This window comes from Benincasa hispida, chromosome 10, assembly GCF_009727055.1.
Source record: "Benincasa hispida cultivar B227 chromosome 10, ASM972705v1, whole genome shotgun sequence".
Lineage (NCBI taxonomy): Eukaryota > Viridiplantae > Streptophyta > Magnoliopsida > Cucurbitales > Cucurbitaceae > Benincasa > Benincasa hispida.
This window is the reverse complement of record NC_052358.1, coordinates 42931267-42942569: the sequence shown is the minus strand read 5'-3', so window position 1 is coordinate 42942569 and position 11303 is coordinate 42931267. Positions and strand designations below refer to the sequence as shown.

Sequence of the window (11303 nt, the reverse complement as noted above, 5' to 3'; positions counted from 1 at the left end):
TATATATATATATATATATAGTTTAAAGAAGTTATCTGTTGTTTAGATTGAGGCCATACATGTTTGATATCTATTCTTTAAAAGAAACACAAAATAGTGACTTCTCTACGCATAATACACTTTGGATTTAACAGTTTTGAAAACAAATTAGAAATTGTTCTGATCTGAAAGCGATTTGTCAAACAAGTTCAAAATCCTTAACTTCTTCTTGTATCTTGCTTAATATGGTGAAGTGCCATAACACTAATCTCTGTGGAGGTTCCACCTATTCTAATGCCAGCTTGAAATGTAAGAAAGATACCCTCTAAAGTTGAAGGTTCATTGAACCTTCAACTTTAGAGGGTATCTTTCTTACATTTCAAGCTTTGAACCTTCAACTTTAGAGGGTATCTTTCTTACATTTCAAGCTTTTCTTGAAACAGCTCTTCAGGTATTGCCATTTATGATAGCATTTCTTCGTGATCCAAAAAGAGGACAAAATTTAACACGATTATCAAATGGGCCCTAATATGTCACTGTACTTTTGTAGCTCAATATTGCAAGATGATTCTATTATAAGTCCTCGATGTGTTCACCTATATAGGTATTGGCTGGTCTTTTGAATACAACAACTGGTGCAGTATACGTCAAGAAGCCAAAGTGCTTTGTCTTCCAAAACCCAGACTATCAGGTTACCTTCACCGTTTTAACCTTCAGTTGGTGTATGATAACATTGCAGCTGAATTTAGCACCTTGAAAGAGAATTTACTGTTATGGCAAAGCTCCTCTTTTTAAGTATATATTTGTTGTTTTAACCATGGTTCTTGCACTTGAAGTAATTGTTGGTTTATTATGACGTAGTTGGTTTCGCATCAGAGCCTTTAGCTTTGAAAGTTATTATATTAGTCACTACTACTAGCTATAGTCAGCTCATCCCTCCTCTAGAGGCTTTCTGTATTCTATTTCTGAAATCATCTTCAAAATTTAATGCCAGTGCATTGGTTTGAAGAATGGACTTTGTCAGAAAAAGCACTGGAAAAGTAGGGTGTTAACTCATGCAAAGAAATACATGACCGATACTCACTCAAACATGATTAATTTCATCTTTGGATCAAAATGCAAAACAAATTTAATATTAGCTAATTCACCAATTAAGTTTAGCTGAATTACAAATTTAGCCTGGAAGTCTTGAACTTTGATGGTGAGTTCTGTCTAGTTTCTAGACTATGTAAGTTTCAATTACATTTACGGACTTTCAATTTGATTTTAATTAATTCTTCTTGTTGCCATTGTTACTTAAATGTTGATGTGGCATATTGACTGGACAATGGAGTAATCATTTAACATGATGTGGCAGCAAGTAGCATGGGACTGGGAGAGTGGACTAGTTGGATAAAATACACGTGCTATAGCTTGTCCGTCCCCCCAGATTTTTCTGCCGTTTTACCCTTATCTTATTTAGTTGACATAGTCCCTTGTGTCACGTCATTACAAATCATCACATGTTAGTCTAATTGGTAAGTTATGTTAATATTTTAGTAAAAATGTTAGTGGTATGAATTTATTAAATCGATATCAAAAGTTTAAGGACATAATTGAAACTTTTGATAGTTTAGTGTTAACACGAATGAATTCAAGGACTAGGTTGACTTTTGACCTAAAATATATCCTTAGAAGATAGTAAAGAAACAGAAATAGCGAAGTTGCCAGCCTTGGAAAATCTATTGAATTTCAAACATGCATATGGCATTCTTGCAAACAAAAAAGTTGTACTGATTTTTCATCTTTCTTTTTGCTTGTATTTTTGTAATAAACATTTGATGCAAATAATTCTTTTGTTTGCCAGGTAGTTATGCCTACTGTGGAAGCTGATGTTGCATTTGGCCTCGGTAAGTTAAATCTGAGCGATAATGAAGTTAAATCAAGGGTTTTGGAAGCTCTCAGTGCAGTTGGCATGTCTGGCTACCTTCAGGCAAGCCGTATATATTTGTAGTTTATCAAAATTGAAAGTTGTTAAGAACTGCAGAATTTAGTTTGAAAATTCTTTATTCTTGTTCCTCAGAGATCCGTCCAAACGCTGAGTGGCGGTCAGAAGCAAAGAGTTGCCATTGCTGGTGCTTTGGCTGAAGCATGTAAAGTGCTTCTATTAGATGAACTGACCACATTTCTTGATGAGAACGATCAGGTATTTGATATCATATAAGCAGATTTTATGAATTTTCCATCACATAATCCCAATGGTAGAATTTGACATGCTGTGCTGATTTTTGCAAACAAATCTGATCTCCACCCACTCCCTAGGTGGCCCATGTGATAGGGCTTGGAATGATCAGATATATTTCCTCTCAATTTCTTACTATGTTTTGAATCTTTCTTAGGTAAAAGAGTTGTATTCTTAGCTAAATTCCAAAGGCAAAACCAAGTTTTTAGAACTACTTTTTTTTTTTCAATACGTAGCTTGGTTGTTGAAAACACTGGTAAAAAGTAGATAATAAAACAAGTAATTTAATGGTGGAATGAGTATTTATAGACTTAATTTTCAAAAACTAAAAATCAAAAACCAAAAACCCCTTCTTGCATTCATTTCTAGGATTAGAACTTTTATTTATTTTTCCTTTTTCAACATTTTCTTTTCTAAATCAGATGGGGGTGATCAAAGCAGTTAGGAACTCTTTGCACAATTCAGAAGACGTTACAGCATTATGGGTGACCCATCGTTTAGAAGAACTCGAGTATGCAGATGGCGCTATCTACATGGAAGACGGAAAAGTCATCATGCATGGTGATGTGGCAAGTATCCAAAGTTTCATCCAAACAAAACAATCAGATTATATCAAGCGTATTTACTATTCGTGAGTGTCATTTCTCTCACTTGATGTTTTCCTTGTCACATTATTATAACATTTCAGTACATAATTTCATCTTGTTACATAATAAAATCATTTTGTTGTTGCATTATTTTGTTACATATTGAAGTAAGCTCATACTCTGTCTATACCATTCAAGTCCTTTCCTTACTGAACTTTGTTTTTATATTGGTTTTTCTGTTTCTGTTTCCATCTAATTAACCTTAATGAATATATCAACTGCTATATATCGGTTGTATCTTCATATGTTTTATTGCAATTAGCTTCTGATATACTATGCATTTTGTTAGCCTAATATTATATCATATGACATTTTATCAGCTGCAATTTATTGGCTTCTTAAAGTAAGTTCGCACATGTCTGGATTTGGTTGAATACTTTTTGTTTGCTGTTTGTGGAGTCTGAATATTAATCAGGTTGGATTTAAGTGAAGAGATCCATGAAGGTGCATGACATTGGACATTGTGACATCGAGAAGCTAGTAGAGTAGACTCGTAGTGTTAGAACTTAGAAGTCTATTGTTGGAACTCATGTTACAAATGATCTATACAATGAGTTGATATATCTTCGAGGAAGTTTATGAGATTTGTATGGATCTCTTCTTATTATAATCATCTTCTCAACAGAGATTAAAATAAAGTGAATGATGATTGATGATCTAAATACATAAATCTCAATTACAAATTCTCTTATTTTTGTTTATTGTCTTGATTTGTCAGAAGGGAAAAGTTTAAGATTCCAAAGTCTCGTCAAAGACCTAACATTCGGAAATGTGATTGAACTTTGATGGTTTTCTGAATCATCCTTTGCTTGATGAAAAGCATAAAAGGGTTATCTTTTATATACACCAGACTTCTTTGTTTGTTTGTTTTTCTTTCTTCTGATGCCTTCTACATAGAGATGGCAATGGGGCCGGGATGGGGCGGGGATGCATTTTCCATCCACGTCTCCGTAGGGATTTTTAATCCCATCTCCGTCCCATTCCTCGTTTTGGGGGTCGGGTATTCGGGCCCTCACAGAGAAAAATCTTTGTTTTTTTATTTTATTATGTTTATTATCTAGAATTACTAAATTAGTATTTATATTAAAATTGTAAATTTTATGCGATAATTTAGTATTATTGTTAAAATTTTATTTTATTAAAATGTTTAAATTGTAAATTGAAAATTAAAATTAAAAAAAAAATTAACTAAAACGGTAGCTTAGCTACTGTTTTAGTAGTATAGAATATATTTATATATAATATATATATAATTAGAAAAAATTATAAATAAAAGTTTTGTTTTAGTTTTTTTCTAATTTTAGTTATAATAATAATAATAATAATAATTATATAGGTTAATAATTAAAAAAATCGGGGGTTGAGGACGAGGCGAGGATTGCCTCCTCGTCTCCGACTGGGACCCGATTTAAATCCCTGGTTTGACCCCATACCTGGTCAAATCGAGGATTCCTTGCCCTGATCGGATCGGGGACTCGGGCCCCCATCCCCGGCCCCATTGGGGAAATTCCACCCATCCCCGTCGGGGAAACGGGGACTGCGGGGCCCCATTCCCTGTTTCCCAACGAGGATTTCCCTACTAATTCCTCGCGGGGAATTCCTTATTAGATCCCTGTGGGGATTCCACATCGTGTAACGCCCCAGGCCCAGGATTTAGACCAGGATTCAGAATCTGGATTCCTGGTTATGTCATACTTTCATGTCCTCAGGATCTCTCTCATTCAGATGTGATATCGATTATTCATGTACCCCTCCTGAACTCAGGTCGTTACATGCCCACCAGCTTCCGTTTGGTTCGTCCTCGAACCACATCTTACTGGGAGAGGTTCCGCTCTGATACCATTTGTAACACCCAAGGTCCAGGATTTGGAATTTGGATTCGGCCTCTGATGGTCCCGGCATTCCCCTGCGCTCTGGCTACGTCATGCAATCAAGGTCATGACTCATCATCAAACTTTAACTCTGTTACCCATACTTCAACTGTTTCACAGTCTACTCATACATCGAGCCTTAACACAGTCTATTCATACATCAACATTAGCCCACTATCCCCAGTTTACTCATGCACCTTATCACAGTATCCTCTTAACCCTTACGTCCAACTTCATCATAGTATGAATACTTCAAATTCAGCACATCGAATTCAGCAGAAATATCCATAACAGATTTCATCACAATTTCAGATATGGCATAAGAATTCCTCAGCAGGCTTATCAAAATCTTAGGGCAACCAGCAGTAAACCACTTACCTCAGGATAACGCACTGTCCCAAAACGAGACCTTACTCCACTCGAGAACTTCCTTCACCGCCGCACATTCCTGAAACCAATCACAAATTAGGTCCAAGAATCTCAAAAGACGGTGGGTTGCCAAAAGGGAACCGACACTTACCCTGAACAAAAGAATCAGGCGAAACCAACCACGAATCGGCAACAATCGACACTGTTCTAGTGTGCAATCGAACGAGGTGAGCAATCTAACGCGCGCTGGGCTTCGGCTATCGACGGAACACAGACGTGCGGCGGACGAACAGAGGCGGAAGAAGAACTCGCGCGGCTGGGACGTTTGCGTGGCTGGAGACCCGCGGTCGAGCGATTGGAGGCGGTCGAAGCTAACGACCGGAAACAAGGGTCAAGCGACGGACGGGACAAAAACGATCGGGGAATGCAGTCGATGACGGATCTGTCTTCTGGTGTGCATTCGACGACAGCTTCGGCTAGGCACATTGTCGACGAACGGAAGCGTGGCATATAACAACCCGAGTTCAGGAAGGGTACATGAATGAATCGATATCACATCTGAATGAGAGGGATTCTGAGGACATGAAAGTATGATTAAGAAAGGCTTAAAAGAATTGAAAGTTACTATCTATACCAACAAGGTGTACTTTCCTTTTCGGCGGCTCAATCATAACTCTAAAGTTAAGCGTGCTTAGCTTATGCATGTTGAAAGGACCCGTGGTTTGTGGGGACAACTTATTCATTCTTGTGTATGTTTCTTTCGATATATATATTCATTCTCTTTATATAATATTTTGTTCTCACATGCTACAACTAACTTACATAACATGTTTGGTCCTTGGTCATCAAAGTTTGAATTTGATTTTTAATTACCCTTGAAGTTTGAAAATAGATTTTGAAGAGTCTTCAAGTAGAGTCAACTATTAGAAGAGGTTGGTTCCTAAAATATTATCGAAATTTGACCTATAAAAATTATATTATATGTATCTGTCTAGTAGTGGATTTATCACCAAATTTCAACTTGAGACTTTCTTATAAAAGCATTCGAAGTCTCCCATCTTTGATTTTGGATTTTGCTTTCAGTGGTTATAATATCCCACAAGTTGCCATTTTTGAATCTACTGTACTTCGATGTTTATTCTAAATGCTTCCCATCATATTCAAATAATCTTACAATTTTCAAATCATTCCTTTATATATATATTTTTTAAAATAATAACCTTGGTTTTTTATTTTCCACAAATATATTGAATAGCAATAAATAGAAGTTGACTTCATAACTTGAGGTTAAGCCACAAGTGCAACACGACTAGAAGAGATTAAAATGAAAGAAAAAAAAAACCAACAACAACAAAGGCATAACAAAACACACAAAAGAACAAGCTCGGTCTTGAGGAGAATAGCTTATACGAATCCCCTCAATAGAAGCCCCAAACCCTTAAGAACATAGAAAAACCTTAGACAACAAATTGACTAAACACTTAGACAGGATGCAAGGTAAGTTATGGATACAAATATTACGCTCTCTCCAAAAAGGATATATAACAGTATACCATGTAACTTTTTAGATCTTACGCCATAAGTGATCCCCCCTCCCCCAAAACACAATGACTAAAAGGTCATTTCAAGGATAAATGGTCTCAAGACTCAACTCAATCAGTGCAAAGAACACAGACACTAGGAATACTAAAACACCACCTATTAATGTGATCCCATGTCTATAACTGATTATAGATAGCAAGCCATGCAATAAAGAGTATCTAGGAATATTACCTCCAAACAAAAGGAGACTAGTCCAAGGCACCACAATCGCAAGGACGTCCAAGCACTAGCAATAGAAGATACTCTAGAACAAGAAAGAAGTTAAATCACACAATCCTCCCTCATAACCTCAAGCACTATAATTGAACCTACTCTAATAGTTCATTTAGTTCTTCGAAGTTAGAAGGCTAAGCTCAAGTCCCACTAGAGTAGAGAAAGTCACCAACCTTTGCATCTAAATGACCATCATACCAAACTATTGAAGATAGGACCCCATTCCAACAAAGATCAAATCACATCGATCAATGACGCTCATCTCCAACAGAAAAACGAATCAAGGTCCTCAAGTTGTCCCGAAACTTGAAGGATAGTCTAGTAACACTTAGGCTAGAGGGTGAACTTTCATCTTTTTTGTGTCAACTTAATTTGTTAGTATTTAATTGTATCTATATGTACCAATTTCACTCAAAACTATGGTTTAACGAAAGGATATGATAAACAAAAAATAGTAAAACTCTTTCGACTGACGATCTAGGAGAGGTCATAGATAATGTAATTAGCAAAAGAAAGAAATCAACATATAGAATTAGTAATTACAAATTTAATTTTTAAAATGTAAAAATAAAAAATTAAATGATTATCAAAGAGGACATATCAAACAAGTCCAAAGAACTTGTTTCTTTGTATATCATCTTGTCGTTACCCCTTGAATTATGCATTCAATTTTTATTCTAGTCTATCATATCTTAAGATATTGAGCTATAGCTTATTTAATACATTCAAGGTAGGGATAATATATTTGAGCTTAACTATTTTGTACATATTATATTTTTATTTATTTTAGTTTATGTACTTTCAAATGACTTAATTTAATTTAAGAATTTTTAATAAATTTTAAAATAGTCTCTAACAATTAGTTAATGGTGAACTTTTCAAAACAAAGTTAGTCTCCATTAGTCTCTCATCTATAAAATTTGAAAACACATTCATGTTGTATCTAATTTTGAATGAAAACTATTGTTATTATTTTACTAAATTTCATAAAATTGACGTCAAACTATCTATGAGGATTAATTTTAAGATTTATTAAAAATACAATAATAAATTTAAGATTTATTAAAAATACAATAATAAATCAAAACATTTTAAAATATAAAGACTAAGATAGAATATCATCTAAAGTACTATCACCACTCCATTTGTTACTAAAAAGAGAGGAGAATAATAGAAGGTACAATGTTAACAATTTTAGAATTAAAGCCTATGAGGCATCATATATTTCAGCATAAGTGAAGTAGTGACAAATTGATATCCTAGTCAACAATACAAGAGCATACTTCAATATGCTATCATACTTTAAACGATAAGACTCAATTGGTTGAGACATATCTCAATTAAAAGAATCTTTGAACTGGAGACCTTAAAAAAAATTGACTGCAAAACAATGTCAAGAATGAAAAGTGGTCAGACTATTAATAAAGAAAAAGATAAAGGAATGAGAATGACACCTCCAATTCAAAGATTATTTTAATTGAGGACATGTCTCAATGAGTTGGGTCAATTTCCACTTATCTTAAATTGAATGAACAAGCTAAAATGAACAACCAGGGAACAACTTGATGCTGAACTGTAACTAACATCAACAATGGATTATCATTTTTGGAGATCAAACCGAACCTTAATGAGGTGAATGCATTTTCATCTGTTAGTAGTATAACTTTGATAATTTATAGTGGTTATGCCTAATCAAAATCATTCAATAACTTTTCATTTACCACCTCAAATCATTTTCAATAGCTATTTTCTGGTTATCTCATGGTGCAAATAGAATGTATAAAGATTGAGACTTGACTTAGAAAATGGTAATTCTGATGAACCACAGACTCTAAACAGACTCACCTCAGATAAAAGAAACCTATCTGTTCAAGGTTCTGTAAGAGAACAAACAAATACTTTCTTAAGCAACTAGGTATAAAATCAAAAGAAATGAAGTTTCATTCCAATATCAAAAAGTAATAAACCAAGGCAAAAAAGAGACTCGCTCATTTCACAATGTTCAAACAGAGACGATGGTAATACTAATAATGTCGACATTAATTCCACATAATTTTAGAAATGGAAATTTAACTAGCTTAGCTTAGGCAGTTTGGGGTAGAAAAGCTCTTCCAGGCTGACGGTTTGCAAGAGGCCCATGGCATCCAAGAAGCTGCACAGTCCAATTTTCACACCATGAGTTTAACTCAAAAAATTTAAGAACAATGCAACTCAAAACAAACACAAGCGATGAACAACCAGGAAATATAATAGATCACAGTTAAAAATATGGTCCTAATGGCTATAACAAGGAAGCCCCAATTCATAGCATTTCTAGGAAATAAATATGCTATTTAGCTCAAAATTAAATGCAACAAATTCCCATTAAATGGAAGGAAAAATACCCTCACCTAACTACAATTAGATTCATTCTCCTAGATTAAAACGGAAATGCAATTATCAGGGATCAAATACCTTTGCATTAACACCATCTGGCATAATCTTGTTCTCTGACTTAAACTTGAGATAATCAGCTCGGCTGAATTTAGTGAATCCCCTGAGATAGAAGTTTGAACATTCATGATTCAATCAAATATACAACCAATGGAGGGGAATTGAAACTTAATATAGATCAGATGATATCAAAATGAAGGGGCATACCACTTCCTGCTAACAATGATCTTTTGACGACCAGGGAACTTGAACTTAGCACGGCGGAGGGCCTCCTGAGCATGCTGGCTGTTGCTGTCCTTGCATCGAACAGAAAGAAGAACCTGACCAATGGCAACTCTTGCACAAGTTCCTTGTGGCTTACCGAAAGCACCTCTCATACCAGTTTGGAGCCTATCAGCTCCAGCACATGAAAGCATCTTGTTAATTCGAAGAACATGGAAGGGATGAACTCTAACCCTCAAATGAAACGCATCTTTCCCAGCAAATTTCGCCATGTACTTATTACAGGCAATACGAGCTGCTTCCAAAGCTTCACTGGAAACATTCTCTTTCTCCCAACTCACAAGATGAACACAGAAAGGGAATTCATCAACGCCCTTCTTCTTCATTCCAACATCATAAATCCTGATCTTGGGATCAGGAACACCGCGACAAAATCGCGATTTGGGATACGGCTTATTCTTGATTTGACGATAACATCTAGCAGGTCCTACAAAATCAAATGCAAAAACAATTAGAACAAATCAACAAATCCCCAATTGAATTGTAATTTGCAGGTAGAATTGAGAGAGCAATACTTCTTCCCATGGCTCTGTGCTGTTGGAAAACTTCGACTGCTAGATTAGGGTTTAGGAAAGATGAAGGTGGATTATAAAGTAGGGTTTCCGGAGATGATAAGCAAACCTAAAGGCCCACTATTACGGGCTAGGAAAAGGCCCAATTGCAAATCATACAATTTTTTTCTTTTTCATTTTCGTTTTATATTTTTTTTCTCATTTTTTATTTTCAATTCTAGAGAAAATTATTAATATTATTGTTTTGCCTCAAACTTTTAAAAAATAAGCGTGCTTAGTCCATGGCTTTTAACTAAATTAAAAAACTAGAGTGAAAACAAAGTTACATTAAAACCCTTCGCCTTTTTTTTTTAATTTTAGAAAAAATACCTCTTTGCAATTAGTAATTGCAAAGCTAACCATTATGAGTCGGAGAAAGGCATAAACTTCATATCATACAACTTTTTTTTAGTACAAAAAAGGTGAGGGTTCCATCATTATGGGCCGTTACATGCCCTTCACCGAACTCTAGATAGCTTCATCTTTTGAGTTAGGTCTTCCTGATTGGGTATTAATAATATCTTCTCTATCAACTGGAACGAAAACTTTACCATGATATTCTCCTTCCATGTCCCATTCTTGTTCAAGATATCTTTAATCCTCTTTCTTCCAAAGTCATCCCGAATAAAATTTGGCATATGATTCCCACATTTATAGATCCATCGGTCTTGGGCAATGGAGATGTATCTTCTATTTTTCCATCTTCCACCTATAACCATTGAGAAAAGAGAATTCTCTTTCAAATATTATGCATCCACGTTAAAGAGGAATTAGAACCAATGACGCGTTTAGAAAATCACCCTTAAAATGCCGACCTCTAACGTTCTTCCTTGGTAAGCTTTCTAGGTTCCTAACAATTTGTCAACTAGTCTTTGCAAGCTTAGCCTGATTAAATAGATTCAGCTCTCTAAATCTCATGCCTCTAGCACCTTTATTCAAGCAAGGCTTCTTCCAACTCCTCTAATAATTTTTCTCGTAATTTCAAAAGAGCTCCACCAAAACCTTGCACAAGACTTATAATCTTGTTCATAAATGTTTTTTAGTTAACAAAAACATCTCATTATGTAGTTCGCCATCACCTGCACAATAACTTTTATAAGTATCTCTTTCCCCCTAAGAGAGAAGAGATTTCCTT

At 35.1% G+C, this 11303-nt stretch overlaps 2 protein-coding genes across 6 annotated transcripts in view; one reads left to right on the top strand and one right to left on the bottom strand.

Annotated features, from left to right (window-relative positions):
* Positions 1–3476, top strand: part of LOC120087847 (ABC transporter I family member 10) — a 4393-nt gene extending 917 nt beyond the window's left edge. For 2 of the 5 annotated variants that reach the window (XM_039044787.1, XM_039044785.1), the window contains exons 4-8: positions 584–670; positions 1826–1951; positions 2042–2164; positions 2623–2831; positions 3263–3476. In XM_039044787.1, coding sequence (XP_038900715.1) covers positions 584–670; positions 1826–1951; positions 2042–2164; positions 2623–2831; positions 3263–3299 — 582 coding nt within the window. In that variant the 3' untranslated portion in view covers positions 3300–3476. Of the gene's footprint in view, positions 1–583; positions 671–1825; positions 1952–2041; positions 2165–2622; positions 2980–3167; positions 3205–3246 lie in introns of those variants that run through there. The other 3 variants (XM_039044788.1, XM_039044789.1, XM_039044790.1) reach the window with 3 other exon arrangements.
* Positions 3477–8818: 5342 nt separating this feature from the next.
* LOC120087628 (60S ribosomal protein L10) lies at positions 8819–10292 on the bottom strand. The gene is made up of 4 exons (XM_039044467.1): positions 10133–10292; positions 9543–10044; positions 9357–9438; positions 8819–9054 (listed from the first exon to the last, which is right to left on the bottom strand). Exons 1-4 carry the CDS (start codon positions 10140–10142, stop codon positions 8986–8988), a joined length of 663 nt encoding a protein of 220 aa, XP_038900395.1. The 5' UTR covers positions 10143–10292; the 3' UTR covers positions 8819–8985.
* Positions 10293–11303: the final 1011 nt, after the last annotated feature.